This window comes from Lampris incognitus, chromosome 16 (genome assembly GCF_029633865.1).
Source record: "Lampris incognitus isolate fLamInc1 chromosome 16, fLamInc1.hap2, whole genome shotgun sequence".
Classification (NCBI taxonomy): Eukaryota; Metazoa; Chordata; class Actinopteri; order Lampriformes; family Lampridae; genus Lampris; species Lampris incognitus.
This window is the reverse complement of record NC_079226.1, coordinates 39,141,442-39,168,642: the sequence shown is the minus strand read 5'-3', so window position 1 is coordinate 39,168,642 and position 27,201 is coordinate 39,141,442. Positions and strand designations below refer to the sequence as shown.

Sequence of the window (27,201 nt, the reverse complement as noted above, 5' to 3'; positions counted from 1 at the left end):
TTGCAGTGGGTGTGGGTCTCCCACACCATTTGATTTTTACGAGGCTGCTTTGAACCGTTTGACATTAACTGCATTAAAAGAGCTCCGTCTCACATGGCTGTCTCGGTTCTACCAGGTGCAGATACAGGTCCACCCGAACCTGTCGGCAAAAGAGGACGCTCTGCAGCACATCGAGGAGCTGATCCTCCAGCTCCTCCACATGCTGTGTGTGGCCCAGCCGCGCTCCGTGCAGGACGTGGAGGTAAAGCCGCTCATCTCCCCCACAGTTCACTTTCTCCGTTAATGTCCACAAGTAGGGATTCATGCTGTGTAGGGAACTGACACATGTTCAGAGTGAGGTCCAACACTGGGCTGGCCATTTTCAGTGGCCTCCACAGATGTTGACCGTTACATTCCTTTTTTGAGCTTATCTGATTCGCTTTATAAAGAACACACTAGCTTCTAAGAATTGTCACATTGACTTTAAAGTATGTACATATTCATCCATTATCCAAGTCGCTTATCCCAATTGGGGTTGCAGGATGCTGGAGCCTATCCCAGCAGTTATTGGGCGGCAGGCGGGGAGACACCGTGGACAGGCCGCCAGTCCATCACAGGGCTGACACAGTCACACCTAGGGACAATTTAATATGGCCGATTCCCCTGACCTACATGTCTTTGGACTGTGATATATATCTCAATTTTATACAGAGGCCGCGAACTGGAATGTTGTCTATGTAATATTTGTGAAGAACCCATGTTTCTCTTCTTCCTTCCAACAAGGAACGTGTCCAGAAAACCTTTCCCCACCCCATTGATAAGTGGGCCATAGCCGATGCTCAGTCTGCAATAGAGAAACGCAAGAGGAGGAACCCCTTACTTCTCCCTGTGGACAAGATCCATCCTTTGCTCAAGGTACTGCTTCTCTGCTACCTGCTCTGTTTAGCGAAGGTGTAAAGGTCTTTTGCAAGTGGTGTCTTCGTTTTGCTCGGTCTCGTCACCCAAAGTTAACTAATCAATGTCAAGAACATTGAAGGCATCCACCTTGTTCGAGTGCTAGGATGCTATCAATCAAGGATGTTAGACACTACATACATTACCCTTAAACTGCCCAGGGCTTGTACCCTACACCCACCAACTGCTCTCTCTGAGAACACACACACGCTTACTTTTATACCTGCCACTCACTGTAACAAGGGTTCCTGTCCTACCCCCACGATTGCCCGTCTACACACACACAAACACACACAATATCACATAAACAGGAAGTCATCAAATGTTGCAAGGGAGTATTTTGTCGTTTTGCGTAATTGATTGACATCTTGGTTGACATTATCTGAGCTATCATGCAGACTGCTCGGATGGGGTGAGCCAGTCAGGTCAATTGCTGTATGATTTTCAGTTGCTACATCAGCTCTCATTTGCTGTATGAATGTGAGGAATAATTTGAAATGTCTTTACAGTTGTTATTTGACCAAAGTCTTACCCCAAGCCCATCTTCTTTGATGCTGTTATCAACAGGAGGTCCTTGGCTACAAGGTGGACTACCATGTCTCCCTGTATATTGTTGCTGTGCTGGAGTACATATCAGCAGACATACTGAAGCTGGCTGGCAACTACGTTGGCAACATCCGGCACTATGAAATCAGCCAGCAGGACATTAAAGTGTCCATGTGTGCAGACAAGGTCGGTGTTGTAGTTGTGTGTGTGTTTGTGTTTTGTCTTTTTTTTTAAAAAAAAAATTGATGGGAAATGTTGCAACCTCTTTGCACAAGTCATGTTTCCATTCAGAAGTTAAGCAAATCTGAAGCACATTCATCGTCGCAACTGTTGCCGGTTCGATTCCAGCCGGCGACCTTTGTTGCATGTCCCACATTTTCTGTCTGCCTCTTCGCTGTCGCTATTTAATAAAAAGATGGGAAAAAAATCCCAAAAAATAATTCATAAGAATTTTAAAATGCGAACCAGGTGTATTTCCTTTAGCTGCTGTTGAATAAACAGTCTCCCTTTGGACAGCGGACAGCAAGATGATGTTCTAAGAAACTTTCCTGGCTGAAGAACACTACTGGGAAAATTCCAAAATTCGTTCTCCATCCATCACTGTTTATTACATTATTTTTTTAATTAACGCATCAACTTTTCTTACTCAAGTAACCCTAAAAATGTTCTTTGCAGTAATAGGTTGGTGTTTTTTTAACTTCGTATTTAAATTTCCATTTTCCTATTCCCAACCTCAGACTTGTAATAAAAATTCCAAAATGAAAACATAACTACATTCCACAAATATTTTCTACCATTTTGCCAAGTTTGGAGTCATTCTGTTTCAGCTGTCACACCCTCACGTCAGCACTAGCATCTCTGTAATGAGCTCACACATTAATGGATGACATCATCATCCGAGGAAAGGTAAAAGTTTTGCTTCGTCTCCACGTCAGCTGTCTCTGAGGTGTATCTGTCGGTGTGTCTCCAGGTTCTGATGGACATGTTTGACCAGGAGGAGGACTTCGGCCTGGTGTCCCAGTGCACGGAGGAACCCTTGTCCTCCGGGGAGCTGACCTACGATGACCTGGTGAGGCTGGAGATCGCCGAAGAGCGCCAGTACCTCCGGGAGCTTGACCTCATCATCAAAGTGTTCCGTCATCACTTCCTGTCCAACAACAAGATCTTCATGCCGCAGGTGAGGGAATGCGCTCGCAGTAAATCAGAAGATGGTCAACATGACAAGATTGCGACGTTGTTAATAATGATATTATGAAACGTTCTTTGTGTAGTGCTTTTTCCAGATCACTGCTGCAAAGTGGTGCACCAGACACAGTGGAAAACACTGGTAGAACAGATTTATAAAAGGACAGATCAAATGGTAACATGAGACAAGGAATAAGAAAAAGGTCATAACACAATTTAGACTCACAGTTGGCTAGATGCTAATTATCAAGCATCGTTAAACAATATGAAATATGCAAAATGTCATCTTAAACCGTCTCTTCAGTCCTCTGCAGCAGAGCCGTTCTCAACATTCCCACTGAACAAGCATCCTGTTTGAAGTCTTCTGTTTTTGGGCATCCGGGTGGCGTGGTGGTCTATTCCGTTGCCTCCCAACACGGGGATCCCGGTTTGAATCCTCGTGTTACTTCCGGCTTGGTCGGGCGTCCCTACAGACACAATTGGCCGTGTCTGCAGGTGGGAACCCGGATGTGGGTATTTGTCCTGGTCGCTGCACTAGCGCCTCCTCTGGTCGGTCGGGGCACCTGTTCGGGGAGAGGGGGAACTGGGGGGAATAGCGTGATCCTCCCATGCACTACGTCCCCCTGGCAAAACTGCTCACATGTATCAGAGGAGGCATGTGGTAGTCTGCAGCCCCCCCCCCCGGATCAGCAGAGGGGGTAGAGCAGAGACCGGGATGGGCTCGGAAGAGTGGGGTAATTGGCTGGATACAGTTGGGGAGAAAAGGGGGGGGGTCTTCTGTTTTATCTGTGCACTATGTTTTTGCAGTTTTTATTCCTTCAAAAGTGCATTTTTAAGTAATGCGTTGTTGTTGTGATGGAGTCACTCGGTGTTGTTGAAAATCGGTGACATGTGGCGCTCTGGAGATCCCCTGGCCTCAAATCTTGTGCTGCGTCCTCCTCAGGTTATTTGTACAAGTGTCCAAAAACAAAACGGTGTAGAAAAATCTGCATCCAGGTGTTCAGTAACTCACAACACGAGCGCCAGAAGTTCCACATGTCTCTGACGGCTGTCCTCCGCACAGCCGCCTCCCTGACCGCCAAGCCGCCTTAGAAACGGTCAGCTCTCAAACTGCACTTTGACAACTTGTTTAAAGACGCTGTTTTCAACTAAATGCAGTCTTAAGAACATTTAGAGATTAGAGGCGAAACTCTGTAATCGGCTCGCCACTAATTAGCATAGCCAAACACCCGAGCTGACTTCTTACACAGCCTGTTTAAACCTCAGAGGCAGCACTCAGCTGCTGCGAGCGGCTCTGTTACAACTGTTGTTGTGCGCTTGGTGTCAAAGGCTTTTCCCCCCCCCTTTTTTCTCCCCAGTTGTACTTGGCCAATTACCCCACTCTTACCGACATGTGACTTCCCACCCGCAGACACGGCCAATTGGGTCTGTAGGGATGCCTGACCAAGCCGGAGGTAACACGGGGATTCGAACCAGCGATCCCTGTGTCGGTAGGCAACGGAATAGACCGCTGCGCTACCTGGACGCCCCTCAAGGGCTTTTAGTGACTTTTTTTTATCTCTCAATTACTTATTACAGACACTAAAACTATTTTCTCGCTAACATAGACTCAATGCATTGAGTGTCGGAAGACCAAGACATTGGTTCACACATGCAGTGAGTTAAGATAAACTTTATTTTCCCCTGTGAGGAAAGTGAATCGTGCCGTGGCAAGTAAGAAATAGTACATTTGTTTGGGTTTTTTTTAAATTTATTTTCCCCCCCTTTTTCTCCCTAATTGTACCCGTCCAGTTACCCGACTCTTACCCACATCCAACTTCCCATCCACAGACACGGCCAATTGTGTCTGTAGGGATGCCCGACCAAGCCGGAGGTAACACGGGGGTTCGAACCGCGATCCCTGTGTCGGTAGGCAATGGAATAGACCGCTATACTACCCAGACGCCAAGAAATAGTATGTTAACACAGCTAATTTACAAGAATTCGAGTGTACAGTGTGGGCATGGAAACCCTTCAAAAAGAATGTCTTCTCTTGGTGAAAAAAAACAGAAATGGCAGCAGTACCACTCTCTCCTATATAAGATGACAGCCAGCAGGGATCAGTTGAAAAGCCTGTTTCTATTAGTCAATCAATAGTCTTGGCTAAGGACCTTGATTTGAAGACTCAGGTGTGTAACTCCTTGGTTGGAACATAGACCTGCACCCACACCGGACCTTTCTGGACACATGTTGCCTATCCCTGGCCTACATCATGGCAGGAAACAATCAACAACAGTTAAAGTAGTGCAGACCTGCTCTTGAAATGAAGTTCAAATTTGAATTTATCAAAGTCCATATGAAATTACCAAGCACTTTTTATCAGGCCAAGAGTAAAATCAGTGTAGTAAAACAATAAACTGCCTCCCAACATGGGGATCGCCGGTTCCAATCCCCGTGTTACCTCCGGCTTGGTCGGGCATCCCTGCAGACACAAGCGGGATGTGGATATGTGTCCTGGTCGCTGCACTAGCGCCTCCTCTGGTCAGTTGGGGGGTGGGGGGGTGGCGTGATCCTCCCATGTGCTCCGTCCCCCTGGTGAAACTCCAAACTCCTCACTGTCAGGTGAAAAGAAGCGGCTGGCGACTCCACGTGTATCGGAGGAGGCATGTGGTAGTCTGCAGCCCTCCCCGGATCGGCAGAGGGGTCGGAGCAGCGGCCGGGACGGCTCGGAAGAATGGGGTAGGTCGCCGGGCGGGTACAATTGGGGAGAAATTAGGGGGGAAAAAAGTAAAACAATAAAGAACAACAAGTTTCTGTCATAACACAGTGAAGACAGTACAATGAAAGAGCACACTTTCAGTAAAGTCATCGAAGAGAAATGGTCACCGACAGTGTTTATTTAACCAGAATATTATTATTATTAATATTGTAGTGAGGATAATGGTGTCTTGAAAATACCCACATGGTTTGATGCCCACCAGCAAGGCACTGTTAGCCCCTCAACCTCCTCCAGCGGTCCCTCTCACGGACCCCCCCCTGGCCTTTGACCTCGCCTGTGCAGCACAATGCCGCATATCTGAGGCGATTGGGATTTTGCGGAGAAAGAAGTCAGAACATCCTCGTGTGCCCAACACTATATGACAGTTAACGTTCTCTTAAATAGAAAGGGGTTCACAGATACTGTGCCACCTCGCAGGGGGTAAGGAGGGAGGGGCCACATCAACTAAAAAACGAAAAAACCTGGCATCCGCTGGGGCCTCCATGAGTTGAGAGGGAGTGAATGGAAAGTTGAGTTTTTACGGGTGGCTGCGGCTCTGCATATTTTGGGTTCGGGTAATTTGCGGCATCGTTTGGGTGAAGAGGATAAACCTTTTGTGAGGCCCCGTGGAACGTCGAACACATAATTATATCGAGACAGGAACAACATCTGCAGCCCCTTGCCAAAATAACCCCAGTTATGCCTGGTGAAGCACAGCGTAATCAGGAATTACTTTGGGGAGATGTCAAGGGAGTGTTGTGGTCAAATAATGACAGGACAAGACTTCTATTCATACTCGGGGAGTCAATAATCCATCCTTTTATTTTTGGGTTTACTTTCTCATCTGTTTGATTGGTTTTGTCAAGCTCACATGAAATTTGGGCCCGTCATTACGGCAACAGAACATTCTCACCATTATTGTTGCCTTTACTTATCCAAGGATGCTTTGTTAAATGCGCCCCCCCCCCCCATTCTAGCATTGTCCCACTTCAAATTTTGGACAATACATTCACACTGGGTCACTGCCCGGCACGACCAAAGTCTTCCCCCGTTGGCCATTAATCGCTTCCCACTATTGCTGCTGCGTTCTGCTGCTGGCAGACACTGGGAGCTGCCCAGTACAGCCACAGTCCTCTGCTGGCAGACACTGGGAGCTGCCCAGTACAGCCACAGTCCTCTGCTGTCAGACACTGGGAGCTGCCCAGTCCCGCCACAGTCCTCTGCTGCCAGACACTGGGAGCTGCCCAGTCCAGCCACAGTCCTCTGCTGTCAGACACTGGGAGCTGCCCAGTCCCGCCACAGTCCTCTGCTGTCGGACACTGGGAGCTGCCCAGTACAGCCACAGTCCTCTGCTGTCAGACACTGGGAGCTGCCCAGTACAGCCACAGTCCTCTGCTGTCAGACGCTGGGAGCTGCCCAGTCCAGCCACAGTCCTCTGCTGTCAGACACTGGGAGCTGCCCAGTAACAACAAATTCTTCATTTGCTTGCGCCCGGGAGCGACCCGGTATGAGCACAGTCCTTGGCTGTTGGCCATGGAGCCATTGTGCTGGAGCAGTAAAGGTATTAACCGAGCATAAGAGATGCTTAATTACTTTTCCGGCGCACATCGTCTCTGGTGGCCAGGGGATTAGAACCCGTACCCTTCTGGCTGCAAACCGATTTATTTAACCTTTATGCTCCCACTGGCACTTTTTACTCTAAATAGTTATCGCTGCCTCGAGCAGTGCCGTGCAATACAGCATGTTTTCCCACCGTCCTTCTTTCTCTTTTCTGTAGGATGTGGAAGTGATCTTCAGCAACATCCTGGACATCCATGAGCTGACAGTCAAGCTGCTGGGTCTGATCGAGGACGCCGTGGAGATGACTGCCGACGGCAGCCCCCATCCGCTGGTGGGCAGCTGCTTTGAGGACCTGGCGGAGGTATGAATGGTTTCCTCCTTGGTGTCTAAAAACTACCGTAGGATGTGTTTGATCCCGTGTTATTCAGAAGTGGCACAGTACAACGACTGTTCAGGTGTTGGTGACAAGTGTTTTAGTGACAGTTGTGTGGGGGTTTAGAGTCACACTTCACACACAAGGACAACAGAAACTCACATGCAGTGCTAAAAGACAGCAGATTTATGGCCAAGCACTGAAAATAATCGTAGAATTCAGATGGAGAACATTCCTGGGGCTTGTACAGATCACACTTGGTTGCAAATCACCGTCTTAAACACACATAGTATTATTGAACTTATATTACATTCATCACCACACGTCATGTAGCAGCTACATGCTGATGTATTTAATTGTAATGTTTAATTGCAATAGTAATTTGTAGATATTAGGGCTTCCAGGTAGCATAGCGGTCTATTCCATTGCCTACCAACACGGGGATCGGCGGTTCGAATCCCCGTGTTACCTCCGGCTTGGTCGGGCGTCCCTACAAACACAACAGGCCATGTCTGCGGGTGGGAAGCCGGATGTGGGTATGCATCCTGGTCTCTGCACTAGCGCCTCCTCTGGTCGGTCGGGTGTGAGGGGTGAAAAGAAGCAGTTGGTGACTCCATGTGTCAAAGGAGGCATGTGGTAGTCTGCAACCCTCTCCCCGGATCGGCAGAGGGGGTGGAGCAGCAACCAGGATGGCTCGGAAAATAGGGAAATTGGCCGGTTCCCCCTACCCCCCCCTAAAAAAAAAATGTGTAGATATTAATCTTTAATTGGAATCTCCTTTTACTTGAGTCAGTATTTGTGATGTGTACTTACACTATTGCATTGGACATAACATGTCCTGTTGGCTGTGATATGACTACTATAAGTGCTCTAAGTAGTCTTTAGGCCAACACATAAATAAATCTAATATACTGTTTGTAGTGTGTTTATCTATCTATCTATTTATTTATTTATTTCAGGTTAAGTTTTGCCCCCGTGGTTATATTCAAAGGTTTTGGCAATGAAGGTATGCAGAATTATCCCTGTTTGGTTTAACCGTATTCAAACGGTTTCTTTCAAAACACGACGGACCGGGACACAAGCCGGGATCAGAACACGGTGTCCATGTGAACACACTCGCCGCATACCGCATTACTCATAAGGTTGTTTTTGGGGGTTTTTTTCTGCCCGTACATAGGAGCAAGCGTTTGACCCCTACGAGACCCTGTCCCAAGATATCCTCAACAGGGAGTTCCACAAGCACTTCAGCAGCCTGATGGCCCGGCCCACCGTCGGCCTCTTCTTCCAGGTAGGCTGTTAATCTGCCCCCCCCAACAGGCCTTCTGGGAGATCCACTTTCCACACAGGGTTTCTACACACATAAAAAGTTGCTAAAAATCGATGATGTTGCCGTCTCGGAAAGTCTGTGCTCCAAACAAGGAAGTCTGAAAAATAGCAGAAACATTTTATTCAGTCTTGGCACACTTAGGACTGCGCTCTATACAGCATGTGGAGATTTTTGGATTGTGAGTAATGAATGATCTGAAGTGCTTTTTTCTGATATCACCCAGCTGATCGTGCTGCTGCTCAGGAATGTGAACATGTTTAGGGTTTTAAAATGGAAACCGTTGGTGGAGACTGGCCGGAGACCTGGTTTAGCTGTCACAGTGAGGAGGCGAGGGTGACGGAGGTTATGTAGCTGGTCTCCTTCAAGTAGAGTCCGTCCTACGCTGAAGTTCATTGTTAGACAATGTCCTTTTTCTTCCCCAGTTTTGCTGTTAAACTTGCTTGGTTAAATGTTGTGGGACATCGTGGAGTCCAGTGTGACTCAACCATTGTCATACAATGTCCCCCTATCAGTCTAACGTATCGAATCAAGATAGAAATCCCATAAAACACTGGAAGAGAGGGAAATGGCGTTTGTTCAAAGTGAAAGTGCAAGTAGGTCAGTTTGTGCATTTGCACCAGGCCACAGACTGTCTCTGCATTTCGTTGCTGCCTCTCTTTGAAGTTGAGCGCCGCGCCTTGTGGAATTCCTCCCAATATCATTTCGGGGCATGTCTTGACAAATTCAGCGTCCTGTGTGCAGCTTATTCGCTGCCGTCGCCATGCTCGATTTGGACATTCCTCACAAGAATAGCACTGACTTAGGCTCAGCGGGGAGCAGTCCACCGGTCTTTGAAGATGAAATATTTGCTGTTGTTTTCTCAATCTCGAGACCGAGTTGCTCAGCCAGTCACATGAAACAATATCTGAGCTATGGACTCTATAATAATTACTACGCTGAGGGGATGGGAGTCTTTTTTTTTTTTTCTGTGTTTTGGGGGTGGTTATATGTAGGTTTGTTAAACACCCAGCTCTCATGAGAACAGAAGGTTCCTTCACTCCTTAGGTTGTATTTATGATCACAATCTGTGTGTGCGTGCATGTTTATGTATATTAATGTATGTCTAAATGGTAAATATAAAAGTTTATATTGACAAGACTAAGTTAACCTTCTTGGCTCTTGAGCAGTCAGTAGACGCTGACCCTGTTTACACTTGGTTTTAAAATGCGTTTTGGGCGATCAGATCACAAGTGGACAGCGAGACCCATCGCCGTTTACACCTGTGTCTATCATGCGTCTCCAAATGCGTCCAGCTGACCACTTGTGATCAGATTTCGTTACTCCAAAGAAGAAGAAGAAGATTTCCTTTTATGTCCTTGTCGGGGACGCATCAGGACGCATCAGCGTTTACACAACAAAAGATATGTGGTCAAATGTGTCCCGGACCACCTCGGCAAGTGGTTTGAGTAACCGGTTCACGAAACATTTTGGTGGTCGTTCACACTTGTATTTAGCGCTGTCCACTTGTGCGTCGATCGCAAAAAAAAAAAAAAAACACTTTTTAAAACCAAGTGTAAACTTGGTTGGTTAGAGGTTGGAAAACAAAAAGTAAAAAATGGCCCAAACATGCGTACCTTAATAGTTTAAGTGTGAGGTCCCAGACAGTCCTGTTAAGGTCTGTACTTCCAGCTTGTGATGCATATTTGAATGCCTCTCTGCCAAGCCCTCCTCGGGGTCTCACCTCAGGCTCGGAGCTTTGGGGCGTTTAACCTGATCTAACCCCAGTTGGAGGCAACACTTCAGGCACCAAGCTCGGTTCTCCTCTCAACCATGTCCAGTGTGTTTTTATTTCTATTTTTCATCATCAGTGTACTATACTGACGGTAGAAACGGGGACGCTGCGCTTCAACGGCACACCAGCTAAAGTGGCAATCCGGGGTTTTCCCTGGAATTTTTTGAGACAAAGGTAGCAAAGGCTGGAGAACGGGTGTGGCATGTGCGGGGGTATACCGTTTATGTGCACACCTTTAGAGTGTCTCGTGCTAAAGAGAAAAAAAATCATGACTTAACAGATGAAAGTGTCCATGGGGATTTAAATTTTATACCAAGATGGAAAAAAAAAATGAAAAATGAGGTTGTGGCAAATGACGGTGTTTATTTTGCCACAGGAATCAACACAAAACTCAGAAAACTCAGTTACACACTGTGCAGTCTTTCTGTGCACATTTCACTCTTCTGTCTTTTTTTAATTTATTTTTTATAAAAACGTTTTAACAAGATCCATCCAGGGGCGTCCGGGTAGCGTAGCAGTCTATTCTGTTGCCTATCAGAATCAGCCAATAGCATTTGTCTATGGAAAGCAGACAGTTTTGCTGGAATTTTTTTGGGTTTGTGGTTACATAGTAATAAAAAGTTAAGGCCACCAATGCAAGAAAAGATATAATGAGGAATAAAGTTCCAAACTGAAATGCGGTTTTTCAAAAAAAATGTTTGACCCAGTTTATCTTAAAAGTATGGTTCAAAGTACAGAAGTCTAAAAAATTAAGGCCACCATTTTCACAAGTATTCATGGCTACTGATTTCCTTACGTAATGAGTATGGTTCTTCCAGACAAAGTTAAAAAGCATCTGGTCAATAGCCTTACAAATCCTACTGTCAAGGTGAAGCGATAAAGCAGAATAGGGAAATCTGATGATGCCCTCCACGTTAGTAAGTAACACTCCGCCTTTCAAAGAAAGATCTCTTCACAACCATTCATTCAGTTTATTCCTAGTCTTCTCAATAATGGGATTAAAGTGCAAGGAACATCTGAGTTGTTGGTTTTTTGTTATAATGATCCCTAGTTATGTGACCTGTTCTTTAATAGGAACACTAATAATAGAGGGTATACCACACTCTTAAAGCTAACAACTCACATTTCTTGATATTCAGGCATAGACCAAAGGCCTTTGAGAAACACTCAGTCACATTGATAGCAACTGGAATCTGAAAAATATCTTTTAAAAACAGGGTGGTGTCATCCGCCAGTTGACTATTAACAGTTTCTCTCTCTCTACAATATGAATCCCCTGTATATCACTCAGCTTTATGTAATCTGCAAGAAGTTGGGTAGCAAGTAGGAAGAGATAAGGAGAGATGGGACATCCTTGATAAATACCTCTTTTTAAATCAAATCTTCGAGAGGTGCTGCACTTAGATTTGACAGAGCTGTTTCCATTATTATATAACTTTTTAATCACATTACAGGAAAAAGTCACCAAATCCAAATTTCTCTAGACAGTGAAAAATTAAATTATGCTCTATAGTGTCAAAAGCTTTATAAAAATCAACAAAAAAAAATCTTAGGCGGCACGGTGGCCCAGTGGTTAGCACTGTCGCCTCACAGCAAGAAGGTCCTGGGTTTGTCCAACCTTGGGGGTCAACCCAGGTCGTCCTCTGTGTGGAGTTTGCATGTTCTCCCCGTGTCTGCGGTGGGTTTTCTCTGGGTGCTCCGGTTTCCCCCACCATCAAAGGAAACATGCATGTTAGGGTTAATACTCCTGTCTGTGCCCCTGAGCAAGGCAGTGGGAAAAGAACTGGAGTTGGTCCCTGGGCGCAGCATGAAGACAGCAGCCTACTGCTCCTAGCTACTCAGATCACAGCTAGGATGGGTTAATTTGCAGTAACTGAATTTCCCCAAGGAGATTAATAAAGAAAACTTAAATTAAAAAAAAACCCAGAAGGAAGCTATCATCAGATAGAAGATCAGAGTAATCGGTTAAATCTAAGACGAGCCAAACATTATTTGAGATGTGCCTATTACACATAAAGCCAGATTGAGTCTCATCAATTACTGAATCCAAAACCTCCCTCAGTCTTCTGGCAAAAATTAAAGCAAGTATTTTGTAATCCGTATTTAGAAGATTGATTGGGCCCCAGTTTTCATTGAGAAGTGGACCTTCTTTTTTTCTTGGTTTTGTGATCAGTATAATTAACTCTTGAGTCATGCATGCTATGAGATTGATTCTGAATGCATTTAGAGAATAACTCCAAAGGAGCCAATTGCTCTGTGAAGCTTTGAAATAATTCTGCTGTGATACCACCAGTCTCTGGAGACTTATTGCACTTAAGAAGTTGCACAGTATCAGTAATCTCTAATCTTCTCAATAACAATAGAGTCATCACACAAAGCGCTCTCTTCCATACTAATCGTTTTCACATTTGTTAGGGAATTTAAGAAAAATGCCTCAGACTCTACAAAATATCTGGACCCATATAAATTAGAGTAAAAACTGTAGCAGTAGTCTGAAATTGTTCTTAGATTATCAGCAACAGAAGCATCTATATTCAGCTGTTGTATGGTATTGTGGCTTGGGTGATATTTTTCCAGTCTAAAAAAATAGGATGAATTCTGCTCATCCTCCTCCAACCACCTCTTCCTGGAGCCTACAAAAGTGCCCTTAGCCTTAACATTATAAATGTCATCTAATTTATTTTGCAGATGGGCTAGTTTAGTTTTTTCTTCATTTGACAGACTATCAGGAGGCTTTTGAGAAAGAGGAGCTATCCCAACAACATTTTCTCTTCAGCCTTTCTAGATTTAGCAAGACGGCTTCCATAACTCCTCATATATTTACCAATTTCAAACTTAAAAAGTTCCCAGTTGCTGCCCTAAGACATTTCTAGCTGAGCCTTTTTCCAGTAGTAAAAAAAATAAGGTTCCCAATTTCAAACTTCACTGCCTCATGTTATAACAAAGAGCTATTCATTTTCCAATAAGATATGCGTTGTGTGGTAGCATCAGATGTAGAGTCGAATATTAATAGAAATAGCCTTATGATCAGTAAGGGGAGTTGATGAAATATTGACTAAAATATTATTTTTATCAATAGACTTTTGTACCAACCATAAATCTATATGTGGCTGTCTAGAAACATCTTTATTACTCCAGGTAAAGCACCTGTCCTCTGGGAATGTATCCCTCCAGACTTCTGCCAGATCAAACCTTTCCATGAGAAGTTCTAAATTGGCCCTTTGAGAAGTTGTCCAGCTGGCCATCTATCAATAGCATTATTTAGAGTAATGTTAAAATCCCCTCCAAGCAATACCAGTGCATTTGGAAACTTAGAAAGCCAATATAAAATCCTGTGCTCCACAGCCTCAAACAAGTGATCATTGTCAGGTTTAGAATTGTAGCCATAGATGTTGGCAATTATTAGATTAACATTATTGTAAATGGCAATAAGACGCACATAATACCCATTGTTTTAATCATACAATTTGTTTGATCAGGTTCTGCATTTTAATTATGTTCTTGTGATTTTTATCCGGACTGTTTTACATTGTTCTGTAAAGCAGATCAGGTCTTATACTTTATATTCTTACTATGTTTTTTCCTTGACTGTGTGTACTATTTTAGTTTGTATTGTAAAGCACATTGTAACTTTGTTTTGAAAGGCACTGTATGAATAGTTTATTATTATTATTATTATTATTATTATCATTATTACTATTATGACCGGAAGTGTCACAATCAGAATGTAGAATATCACCGTTGAAATTATTCTTTAAAATAGCAACCCCAGCAGAGTGCTCAGGTCAGTGTGAAAGCCTTATATCATTAGCCCACTGTGAGCGCCAGAATTTCATATCTTCAGTAGCGGAATGAGATTCTTGCAAAAAAAAACAAAACCCAATCAGTCTTAAGCTGTTTAGTAACAAGAAATAAGGCCTTTCCTTTTAGATTTTGTCTTCAAACCCTGGTATTAAGTGATACTATATAAACCGACAAAGTAAAAGTACAACAGTAACAAAAGTAATAAGCTAAGCAGACAAACTTTTTTGCAAAGGATTTGAAATTTAAACAAAACAATATTAAAACGTCCCACACTTTTGTAAACTTATACCATTTTATAATAACACAAAACACCGGCTTTAAATTTAAACATTCCACAAGACTAGCAACGTAATATGATTCAGCTGACCTGAGTCGTTCATCAAGCTAGGGCAATGAGTTGTAAACTGCAGCTAAACCAGTTGGCTACCTCAATGGACAGAAAACAGTCAATGTCGGATCTTGACACCCTGGCTTATATCACAGCTAGGAAAAATAATCTCGCCCTCTCCCTCAAATGCACATCTGCCGACATAATAGGCTGTCTTGCCGGTGTCTCACACTTTTTCAATTACTGGCCAGAGCTTGTTCCTTCTGTCTGCGTTCCCTCTGGAGAGGTCCTCTTTGAACTGCAACAAGTGATCTTGGAGATGTGATGAGTTCCTTGCTGCTCTCCATAGAGCATCCCTGTAAATCCTTGAGGAAAACTGAAGGATGATAGATCTGGGTCTGCTGTCGGCCGGGCACTTCTTACCAAGATGGTGGACAACCATCGATAACCTCTGTGAATTTAGCTCGCTCCTTGGGCAGGACAGCTTGGCAGATCTTGTTTATATCTAGGTGCACATTTTCTTTTTCTTCCGATGTTTCAGGCACTCCATACAGATGTGATGTTTGCTTTGAGAATGTTGATGAAGAAGTATAGAGAAGGTCGGAAGGAGTTGCACTGTCTTTGTGGAATTAGCGAAAGCGTATGACAGGGTGCCGAGAGAGGAGGTGTGGTATTGTATCAGGAAGTCGGGAATGGCAGAGAAGTATGTAGGAGTGGTGCAGGATATGTATGAGGGCAGTGTGACAGTGATGAGGTGCAGTAAGAATGATGGATGGGTTCAAGGTGGAGGTGGGATTACATCAAGGGTCGGCTCTGAGCCCTTTCTTGTTCGCAGTGGTGGACAGGTTGACAGACGAGATCAGGCAGGACTCTCTGTGAACTATGATGTTTGCGGATGACATGAGTAGGGAGCAGGTTGAGGAGAGCATGGAGAGGTGGAGGTATGCACTTGAGAGAAGAGGAATGAAAGTCAGTAGGAGCAAGATGGAATACATGTATGAACGAGAGGGAGGACAGCAGAATAGTGAGGATGCAAGGAGTAGAGGTGACGAAGGTGGATGAGTTTAAATGCTTGGGGTCGACTGTTCAAAGTAATGAGGAGTACGGAAGGGAGGTGAAGAAGAGAGTGCAGGCAGGGTGGAGTGGGTGGAGAAGAATGTTGGGAGTGATTTACAACAGAAGGGTACCAGCAAGAGTTAAAGTGAAGGTTTACAAGATGGTAGTGAGTTGTATGGTATGGAGACAGTGGCACCGATGAAAAGACAGGAGGCGGAGCTGGAGGTGGCAGAGTTGAAGATGATAAGATTTTCATTGGGAGAGACAAAGAAGGACAAGATTAGGAACGAGTATATTAGAGGGGCAGCTCAGGTTGGACGGTTTGGAGACAAAGCAAGAGAGGCAAGATGGAGATGGTCTGGGCATGTGTGGAGGAGAGATGCTGGGTATATTGGGAGAAGGATGCTGAATATGGAGCTGCCAGGCAAGAGGCAAAGAGGAAGGCCAAAGAGGAGGTTTATGGATGTGGTGAGGGAGGACATGCAGGTGGTTGACATGACAAAGGAAGATGCAGAGGACCGGAAGGCATGGAAACAGATGATCCACTGTGGCGACCCCTAATGGGAGCAGCCAAACGTATTAGTAGTAGTTTCAGGCACTCCATACAGCTTCAAGTTTCATCGTCTGGTGTAGGTCTCAAACTCATCCAATCTCCGTTGGACAAGTTTCCAGGGTTCTTCCCCCTTATCAACACGCCTCTGGAGATTAGGGACCCTCTCCTTCACATTTTTGAGATCAGAACAGGCTACCTCTATCTTCTTGTCAAAGTTCAGTTTTTTTTGTTTTGTTTTGGGGTTGTTTTTTTTTGTTGTGAATTTTCACCTACCAACTTCTTAATCGCATCGGCCCTCACATTGATGAAATCGGAGTGAGTTGAGACGATCTCATCGTTAGATGAGACGCCCTGTGCAGAAGATACGAGCTTTCTCTGTTATTTTCCTCTTAGCAGCAGGTGTGGTTTGCTCGGAGTTATCGGCAGAAGAAGCTCCCTTCGCCTGCCAAGCTGAATGAGTCAGTCACTAGCAGCCTCTGTGTAAATGTTACAACCACCTGCCAAAGCATCGAAGGGGTTAGCATCGCTGGCATTGCTAGTTTGCTATTATCTGTACCTTGCTTTCTGTCTGTCATTTTAGTTCCCAAAATAGACATGCAAATGTAACCTTAATTTAAAGTATGTTCACCAACTGCATTAAAAAAACGGTAACACTTTAGTATGGGGAACATAGTCACCATTAATTAGGTGCTTATTAGCATGCAAATTAGCAACGTATTGGCTCTTAATTGGTCATTATTACGTACTCATTAATGCCTTATTCTGCATGGCCTTATTATACAACCAGTAAGCCATTAACTATGAGTTTTCCCTCTATAACCTCAGAAGTATTGCTTATTAGTAGTACCATCTCAATATGCTTTGCTTAGTATGGCCTTTATAAGGTGGTAGTACCACCAGAAGAGTTATTCTCCCTTACTAACACTTAATGAATATGGTCTGTTCTTACATAACAACACACAAAACTACAAGTGTTCATAGTGTTAAATTGCTCTAAATTAAGTTTTTGTTGCTTAGAATATGTTCCCCATACTAAAGTGACATCTTGATCATTACTAATTCACTAGTAATTAAGTTTTTTTATGTTCCCCCTACTAAAGTGTTACCAAAAAAACACTTATCGTTGATCATAAAAAGTTTGGTGTATCCGGCTCGAACAAACGCAAGCGCTCAAGCTTAAGCCATCTTGGCCGAGCCTCTCTTAAGTCTCTTCATTGCATCCACGTATCCCTCACTCGCGACTTTTCCTTGCGTCTAAGTCCCTCCCACCACGGACGCATGGGGCGACGCGAAGCGAGGAGAGAAGAAACGAGGAAGTGTTTTTAGAGAAATGAAATGGCCTGTCCTCCTCTGGTGTGACGTGACATCCGTCCTGATGACGGCGGCACAGCTCTGCTGCATAAAGTGGCTGTCGGTTGTCCCTACCCCCCCCCCCCGCCGCCGCCTTGATTCCGTTTAGACACATTTACTTCTATTTACATCGTTCTTGGGTTATTTGTCATGTTTCTCCGACATCTCGTTCAAATGCGCCAGATGTGCGGGGTGGAGTAATTAATACATCATGGCATTCAGCTGAAAGCCTTCCGGGAAGGCTGCTCTCGTGTATCCTCGCTCATGGTTCTCCAGAGAGCCGTCCTTGCTCCTCGATCCTCGCTGCTCAGAGCAAGGCAAGGTAAGGCAAATTTATTTATAAAGCACATTTCAGCTACAGGACAGTCCAAGGTTCTTTACATGAAACACAGGAGACATTAAGACAAAATGAACAAGCAACATAAAGCAATAAAGAGACATCTAAAAACAAATAAAAGGTGGAGTTAAACCTACAGTGCAGTGTAAGATGATAATAAAAAGCTTCACATTTTTATTTAATGAAAGGCAGTGGCAAACAGGAAAGTCGTCAGCCTTGATTTAAAAGAGCTGAGAGTCGCGGCAGACCTGCAGTCTTCTGGGAGTTTGTTCCAGAGATGTGCTGCAGAAAAACTGAGAGCAGCAGGAGGAAGAGCTTTCGGGCGATGTTGAAAACGATGGACCAGCACTACTTCCGGTTGGAGCGAGGAGCGAGGAAATATCAGCTAACAGACCTGAGACGTACCCATTCTCTTTGTTGGACCAAGCAGAGCTTTTCTGTGGTTGGCCTACGAGACAGGAAGTTCTGCCTATCCTCTCTGGTGGACCAACCACTGCTAACCGCAGTAAAATCTGTCACTTCCTGTCATGGTTCATATGCGCAGCTTGGAGTCTGTTTGTTTGTTCGGGCCCCTTTTCTCCCCAAGTATACCCGGCCAATTACCCCACTCTGCCGAGCCATCCCGGTCGCTGCTCCACCCCCTCTGCCGATCCGGGGAGGGCTGCAGACTACCACATGCCTCCTCAACACAGCCGCTACTTTTCACCTGACAGTGAGGAGTTTCACCAGGGGGCCGTAGGGCATGGGAGGATCACCCCCCCCTCCTCCACAAACAGGTGCCCCAACCGACCAGAGGAGGCGTTGGTGCAGCGACCAGGACACATCCAGCTTCCCACCTGCAGACACAGCCAATTGTGTCTGTAGGAACGCCCGACCAAGCTGGAGGTAACAGGGGGATTCGAACCAGCGATCTCTGTGTCGGTAGGCAACGGAATAGACTGTTCATCTGCTCCTGTTTTTGCTGTTTTACTTCATAAGACAGGAAACTTTGGCCTCGGTGTGTAGGTGCCAGTCTCTCAGAACAGAATGCCGGTTTGAGCCAAACCACATCAGTCGTGATGCAAACTGCGTTCAGCCAACAGTCAGATAGATGGCAATCGTCAGACATGATAAACGTAGTCCACAGAATCGAGTTACATTTTGATTTAACTCGGTCAAAAAGTCTTTTCTCTTGCTACCGCCATACACCCGAAAACATCCTCTTTTTTCTTTCAATGTCTTTAAGTGATTTTTTTTAGATCTCTGGAGATCTTGTCTGGACCTTATCAGTTACAGTAATAGTTACTGTAATTGCTTTACTGCTCTGCAAAACCAAGGGTTTCACGTCCATCAGAGAGTCTTAGCACAGTGATTTTGTGTGTGTCTGTGTGTGTGTGTGTGTGAAGAATTTGACAGACGTCCCAGGCGACGTGGTTCCTCTCGAGCGTTATGTGGTATGCCTTCAAACTGGTATCGCCGCCATTAGTATCACGCGTGGCCTAGTGAGACTCAAACCCCCTACGCTCGGCCTCTTCAGCTTTTTCCCTCTCTTCCCTCCCTGTCTCCCATTCCCCCTTTCTCTCTCTCTCTCTCTCTCTCTCTCTCGCTCGCCCTTCTTCTCTCCCCCCGCCCCTCTCGTTCTGTCTCCCTCTCTCCGTTGCTTGTCAGATGGATGTGTCTGTTGAGCGTCAGGCTGCTGCACTCTGCAGCGTCTGGCACCGTGGCTAAATTACATCGCCTTTTAAAAATAGAACAGCCAACCACACTGAGGGCCGTTTTTCTCCTGGATAGAGGGGGGGGGGGTGGCAGTGGCCCAAGGCACATTTCATGTTGAAAATAAGCTGTAAATTAAGACGACAAAAGAGCAGGACCCGGTCCCGAGCAGTCCTGTGCCTCTATGAAACGGGTACATGTTGTGCTCATGGCCGTGCTCTGACTGGCGTTTCCAACGGGGTTTGTGCGTTTGTGGTTGGGGTTTGCTACGCTGCTGCACGTCACTTCCTGTTGTTGCCTCTGATCGTCTAGTGCATGATGATGAAAGGGTTTATAATCAGAATCAGGAACACTTTGTCGTTTCATTTCATGCATTTGCACACATGAAGTGAAACACAACATCATCATCCCCCCCCCCCCCAGCCCACAGCAGTGCAACACAAAGACAACAACACATCCAAAAACTACAACACCACACATATCCAAACTAACACATATATCTAAAAAAAATCACTGTCCAGGAGAACGAACGCCAGCCAGGATGACTGTCGGAACTGCCGGTCTGCATGGGCTAGCGGTTAGCTTAGCCTGCCCCGCTTCCGCATCCTGTCAGACTGCCCTCTGTGTTTTCTCTTTGGGCGCAGCTCCGGTCAGGGCCGTGGTCCCTGGGCCCACCGGACACCAAGCGCCCTCAGCCAATCCAACGCCAGATCTCCCAGCCAGACACTCGACACACCTCCTCACACTCCTGACGACGACGCTAAACACACAGTCAAGGCCAGACGAGGCCGCCGCCAGGCCGCCCTCGGTGTTATCGGAACTGCCTGTCTGCATGGGCTAGCAGTTAGCTTAGCCTGTCCCAATTCTGCGTCCTGTCAGACCGCCTTCGGTCTTACCTCTTCAGGCACAGCTCCCCCAGCCGATCCAGCGCCATCAAACGAAGACAAACTTAAACGTGGACAAAGACACTCCATGGACGGTACTGGGTGAGACCGCCGCAAACGTGCATTTGCGCCGCCATCTTCCCACACAAGAAGCGGAAACATAAAAGTTTCTTTATCAATTCCGTTAGCATGCTATGCCAACAACCCGACATACCTGATCAAAGGTGCTCATAATGCTTCGTACTGGTGAATAATGCTTCATACTGATGAACAATGCTTCATACTGGTGGATAGTGCTTCATACTGGTGAATAATGCCTCATAGTGGTGAATAATGCCTCATACTGGTGGATAGTGCTTCATACTGATGAACAATGCTTCATACTGGTGAATAATGCTTCATACTGGTGAGTAATGCCTCATACCTGTGAATAATGCTTCATACTGGTGGATAGTGCTTCATACCTGTGAATAATGCTTCACACTGGTGGATAGTGCTTCATACTGATGAATAATGCTTCACACTGGTGGATAGTGCTTCATACTGATGAATAATGCTTCATACTGGTGGATAGTGCTTCATACTGATGAATAATGCTTCATACTGGTGGATAGTGCTTCATACTGGTGAATAATGCTTCATACTGGTGCATAGTGCTTCATACTGATGAATAATGCTTCATACTGATGAATAATGCTTCATACTGGTGGATAGAGCTTCATACTGATGAATAATGCTTCATACTGGTGGATAGTGCTTCATACTGGTGGATAGTGCTTCATACTGGTGAATAATGCTTCATACTTGTGGATAGTGCTTCATACTGGTGAATAGTGCTTCATACTGGTGGATAGTGCTTCATACTGGTGGATAGTGCTTCATACTGGTGGATAGTGCTTCATACTGGTGGATAGTGCTTCATACTGGTGGATAGTGCTTCATACTGGTGGATAGTGCTTCATACTGATGAATAACGGTTCACACTGGTAGTTTTGTGTTTGAAACTCAGGCAGGAGACCAATGAGAGAGCGGCTGATGTTTGTACTTTATTGCCTGTGATTCTCTTTTAAGGTTTTGTGTGTGTGTGTGTGTGTGTGTAACAGTGTTTGTGCGTGCGTTCTTGTCCAACCACCTTTTATTGGCATGATAAGATCACTGCTCCAATGCAACTATAACACATAACCAGCACATAAATCCACATCACACAATAAAAAAGCGCAAGTATGCATTCAGCATTTCTCCCTCTTGCTCCAACATGTAAACGTGCACTTTTTTCCCGTCCTCTCCATTTCACACACACACACACACACACACACACACACACACACACACACACACACACACACACACACACACACAGTGTGGACGCTCGTGTGGTGTCTGAGTAGCCCGGTATTGATTCTGAGTCGTCTGTCAGGGGAACTGGGGATTTAGGGGAATACTATGACCACCCCCCTCTCCAGTTACCCAGCAGCCTCTAGACAATGAACCCCTCATCTCGCTCATCTCCCTCTCGTCCTGCTCGCCACGCACTCTCCGACCTCCTGCCTGCTGGAGCAGGGCCTCATTTACAGCCTCTAGTGATGGCCTCGGTGCTTAGACGTCTTGATAGTTTGCCGCCCTTAAACGTTTTTCCCATGTAACTGTAGACTTTGTGCGCTTTTGTAGCGTAGAAACCCTTAATGTGACTGATGGAGTACGTCACATGTGTGGCTGTAGTGCCGCGACCACTGATGACCTCAGGCTTCATTTAGAATGAAAAGTGAATTGACATCATCTGAGCTCTCCCATCATGAATCATCTGAGCTGGATCCGAGAGCATCAAAGTGCTTCCGTCCTATCGATACCCTGAGTAAAAGGTTTGGCTTTCGACACAAGGGGGCGTTACTTCAACATATTACAAAGATGATTTGTTCATATTCACAACATTTATTTAGATATTTATTTTTATTTTTTGCAGTTGATCTAAAACTCGTTTTAATGCAATTATGTGAAATTTTAGGAGCATTCGGGGAGCAGCAGGTCTGTACCCCCCCCCCCCAAACTTATTAAACGTGAAAATCCAAAGCGGTCATAATGGCCGCTGTGGTCGTTCTCGTGCTAAGCTTGAGTCTGGTGCTCAGCAAGAAATGGCTGCTCAGGCCTTTGCCAAGCAAGCCCCGCAGATTCTCCCGCAATCCCTTCTCTGATGGTGTGACCTCTTCTGATTTCTTGACGTTGTTGTGTCTCTAATACCACTGCCTTTGTGTTTTGTTGTTTTTGTGTCTCCCCAGTCCGTTGCAGAAGGCTTCAAAGAAGCGGTCCAGTATGTCCTCCCCCAGCTCATGATGGTCCCGGTCTACCACTGTATGCATTACTTTGAGCTTCTGCAGGTATGTTGCAACAAGAGGACAGTCTTCATAATGACACAACTGAAATTAAATTGGACTCCCCCGTGGGCTCGAACCCAGGACCTTCTTGCTGTGAGGCGACCGCGCTAACCACTGCACCACCGTGCAGTGGTTAGCGCCCGGTTTCTCTCTTCTGACCAGTCCACTGGGCCCTTGGGGTCCTTACCCTTCAGAGCCTCATACAGGGGGCGCACAAGAGGGGCCGCCCGGGGAATGAGCTGGTTGTAGAAGTTCACCATGCCCAGGGACTCCTGCAGGCGGCCACCTTGTCGGGGAGAGGGGTTGCTCCGTCCTTTGTAACCCGGTGCCCGAGGAAATCAATGGCTGGCAGGCCCAACTGGCACTTGGCGGGGTTGACGATGAACAGGAAGCCATTACGTGCCGATACAGCTGTGATCATTACAAACATTTAGGGGGGATGCTGGTAAAATACGAAGTGGCTGCTAGATGTGCTTCACTCATCAGCCAAAGAAACAGTGCCAGAATGTGAAAACTGGTCATATTTGAAAGTTCACTCGCCATCTGCAGGTGGACAAAAAAGTCCATTTTGCACCCTGTGTGTGTGTGTGTGTGTGTGTGTGTGTGTATGAGAGAGAGAGAGAATGTCAGTATTTTCCTTAAAGAGAGACTGACATGCCACTTCTGAACACATTTTCTAACATTGGGAGTTTGAATCATAACCAAAAATAGGCGTGGCTTTATGAATTCAAAGCTATTGGCTACTGTCCTCCTGGGTGTTCACGTGGGTGGGGCTCGGCACCGCTCGTCACTTGCCGTAGAAAAAAATGGTGGTAGGCCTACGGCACGGCAGTGCAATACGACTTGGCGAATAATGTGTTCGATGATACAAATAACTGTTAGATATTTAGATAGATGGTAGATAGATAGATAGATAGATAGATAGATGGATAGACGGATAGACAGATAGACAGATAGATAGATAGATAGATAGATAGATAGATAGATAGATAGACATATAGATAGATAGATATTTAGATAGACGGATAGATAGATAGATAGATAGATAGATAGATAGATAGATAGATAGATAGATAGACAGATAGAAAGATATTTAGATAGGTAGACGGATAGATAGACAGATAGATAGATAGACAGATAGATAGATAGACAGATAGATAGATAGACAGATAGATAGATAGATAGATAGATAGATAGATAGATAGATAGATAGATAGATAGATAGATAGATAGATAGATAGATAGATAGATAGCAATATGTCGTAGCAAGATCGATAATAAAGTCTCAGCAAAATAGGACAAACTGGAGCCCAGTAGCTAGCAGGAGGAGGGGACAGGACGGCTTCTCCGTGGTTTTATAGCCTCTCGCTACAGACACACCCTATATGCAAATCACAGATCTCTCGCGAGTGGCCGCAGACGTGCTGTTTTGGCCACTGAATTTCACATTCCAACTCGGAACACAGCCCGTCAATAGGAACGTTCACATTTTGATGTCGGTACCACTTTAAAAGTTTGAACATCCAAAGACACGTAGGTTAGGTGAACCGGTCATACTAAATTGTCCCTAGGTGTGTGTCCTGTGATGGCCTGTCCAGGGTGTCTCCCTGCCTGCCGCCTGGGATAGGCTCCAGCATCCCTGCGACTCTGAGAGCAGGACAGATGGATGGATGAAATTAAACTGGTCCAGAGTGGGATTTTTTTTGGGGGGGGGGGGGGGGGCACCATTGATTTATATTTGAAGAATACTGTGCTCCTTTTGTCCTGTCTGGATTCGCCTGGTTAACAATTAGACCTACTTAGCTAATGTGTACAGATGAATGAAGGTGTCCCTCGTGCACATCACAACACTTGCCTGTTACCTCGTCGCGTCAGATCAACACGTTTAGTGTGAAACCGATCCCATGTCGTGTAAAGAGTAGGAACATGGGTCGGGGAGGCTGTCGCCATGGTGACATTGCCCGAGGACCGATCCGCACGGCCTATTTCCCGACCTGTCCCAGAATTAGTCAGCCACGAGCCGCTCCTCGACCTAAACCGGCTAACTTGGCTCGTGACCCTGCTAATGAATATCTTCCAACTGTCGCTGATGCTCGCTGCTCTCCAGGTCGGGCCGAGTTACGTTTCTAACAGCCGCTTCACACGGCTGTTAAACGCACTGAGCTGGCCCCGATACCGCTCAGCCGGCCCCACTGGGGGAATGCAGCCGCTAACCCCCCCCCCCCCCCCCGGTGCCTCAGCAGTGTTTATCATCGTGGTCAGATGCAGCATGCTGCAACAGTGGGAGTATCATTAGCCAGGTTTTCATAACATATTTTATGTCCATTTTGAAATACCGCATTAGAAAAGGCGTCCAGGTGGCGTAGTGGTCTATTCCATCGCCTACCAACACGGGGATCGCCGGTTCGAATCCCCCGTGTTACCTCTGGCTTGGTCGGGCGTCCCTACAGACACAATTGACTGTATCTGCGGGTGGGAAGCCGGATGCGGGTATGTGTCCTGGTCGCCACACTAGCGCCTCCTCTGGTCGGTCGGGGCGCCTGTTCGGGGCGGGAGGGGTGAAAAGAAGCGGCTGGCGACTCCACATGTACGGGAGGAGGCAGAGGGGGTGGAGCAGCGACCGGGACGGCTCGGAAGAGTGGGGTAATTGGCCAAGCACAATTGGGAGAAAGGGGGGCGGTCCAAAAAGAAAGGTTTTCATGCCTGCTTGAAGTGGTTCGCAACCTCCACTTCTTCTACTCTTGTTTATTACAGCCACGCGTATCGTAACCTATACCGCCATCTTGTGACGAAACTACGATTTGCGTAGCCTAGTTTATTTGCTCCAATCAAGTTGATGGAAACGAGCCTAATTTGAATTTTCTCTTTATCTTTCTTCTTTGGGGCTTTTCAAAAGTTCCCTTCGAATTCGCTTGACGGTCAACGGGAACACGCTACCGCCGTCGTCGTACTCGCATTGATATCGTACATACGCAGAGGTGCGGTAATGTGTGCTGCATGCTCTGCTCATTTCCCAGCAACTCCAGGAGCGCAGTGAGGACCAGGATGACAGAGAATGCCTGAAACAGGCCATCACAGCCCTGCTCAACCTTCAGAGCAGCGTGGAGCGGATCTACACCAAACACCAGCCCCGCCGCAAGCCTGGGTAAGCCGCCGCTTCGACTTCTGTCTGTCCGTCTATCTGTCCAGACGTCCAGCTTCGTTTATTTAGCTGCTTTATTCATACGTAGGATTAGTGTGTGTGTGTGAGGGGCGGACAGCAGCTGAATAAAGAGCAGTATGTGCCCCCTGTATGTGTGCCCCCTGTGTGAGTGGGTTGAAGGGCAGTGTTGGGGCACACTGACGATAGTTCAAGGAGTGAGTTTGCATATGTTGCATGCCAAAAAAATAATCCTCTGACTCCTCCCCCTGGCAGTGAGCCCATGTGCCGGCTGTACAGCCGTCAGGTCCGCAGCAAGCAGCTCGCCATCAAGCGCATGAACGAGATCCAGAAGAGCATCGATGGATGGGAGGGGAAAGACATCGGCCAGTGCTGTAGCGAATTCATCCTGGAGGGCCCGCTGGTGCGAGCCGGCGCCAAGCATGAGCGCCACAACTTCCTGTTCGACGGCCTGATGATCAGCTGCAAGGCCAACCAGAGCTCCCGGCTCCCGGGGGCTGGGAGTGGTGCCGAATACCGCCTTAAGGAGAAGTTCGTCCTGAGAAAGATACGCATCGTGGACCGCGAGGACTCACCGGAACAACGGCACGCCTTCGAGCTGGTGGGGAAGGACGAGAACTGTGCGGTATTTTGTGCACGCTCTGCCGATGACAAGGCGGCCTGGATGGCGGCGCTGGTGACCCTGCAGTACCGGTCCACTCTTGACCGGATGCTGGACACGGTCCTGCAACACGAGGAACAGGCTCAGCCCCTCAGGCTTCCCTCCCCGGACGTTTACCGCTTTGCCGTGCAGGACTCTGAGGAGAACATCGTGTTCGAGGACAGAGTGCAGAGCAAAACGGGGATCCCCATCATTAAAGCCGGCACGGTGGTAAAGCTCATCGAGAGACTCACCTACCACATGTATGCTGGTGAGTACTGTGGAGGGTTGTAATGGGTAGACACTTGCCTGTAACAGATTAGTGGTTCTAAACTCAAGTCCTAAGGGCTTCCAGTATTGTGATCTATCTAACAGCTCTGATTGGACCGCTGGAGAACCTGCAACAACAGGTGAATAGGATTTACTACCTGACCACAGAAAACATCAGTACTGGTGGTACCTGAGGGGCGGATTGAGGACCAGTGTAATCAATCCTTATTTCAGTCCATTAAATTTCATTGGAAGTGCATCCAGGTCGCGTGGCGGTCCATTCCATTGCCTGCCAACACGGGGATCGCCGGTTCGAGTCCCCGTGT

At 46.3% G+C, this 27,201-nt stretch overlaps 1 protein-coding gene across 1 annotated transcript in view; it reads left to right on the top strand.

The window, feature by feature from the left end:
- Positions 1-27,201, top strand: part of sos2 (son of sevenless homolog 2 (Drosophila)) — a 53,077-nt gene that overhangs the window by 13,108 nt on the left and 12,768 nt on the right. The window contains exons 2-10 of the mRNA XM_056296019.1: positions 116-241; positions 763-894; positions 1,501-1,665; positions 2,450-2,656; positions 7,179-7,322; positions 8,512-8,622; positions 22,710-22,808; positions 25,823-25,950; positions 26,221-26,876. Coding sequence (XP_056151994.1) covers positions 116-241; positions 763-894; positions 1,501-1,665; positions 2,450-2,656; positions 7,179-7,322; positions 8,512-8,622; positions 22,710-22,808; positions 25,823-25,950; positions 26,221-26,876 — 1,768 coding nt within the window. The remainder of the gene's footprint in view (positions 1-115; positions 242-762; positions 895-1,500; positions 1,666-2,449; positions 2,657-7,178; positions 7,323-8,511; positions 8,623-22,709; positions 22,809-25,822; positions 25,951-26,220; positions 26,877-27,201) is intronic.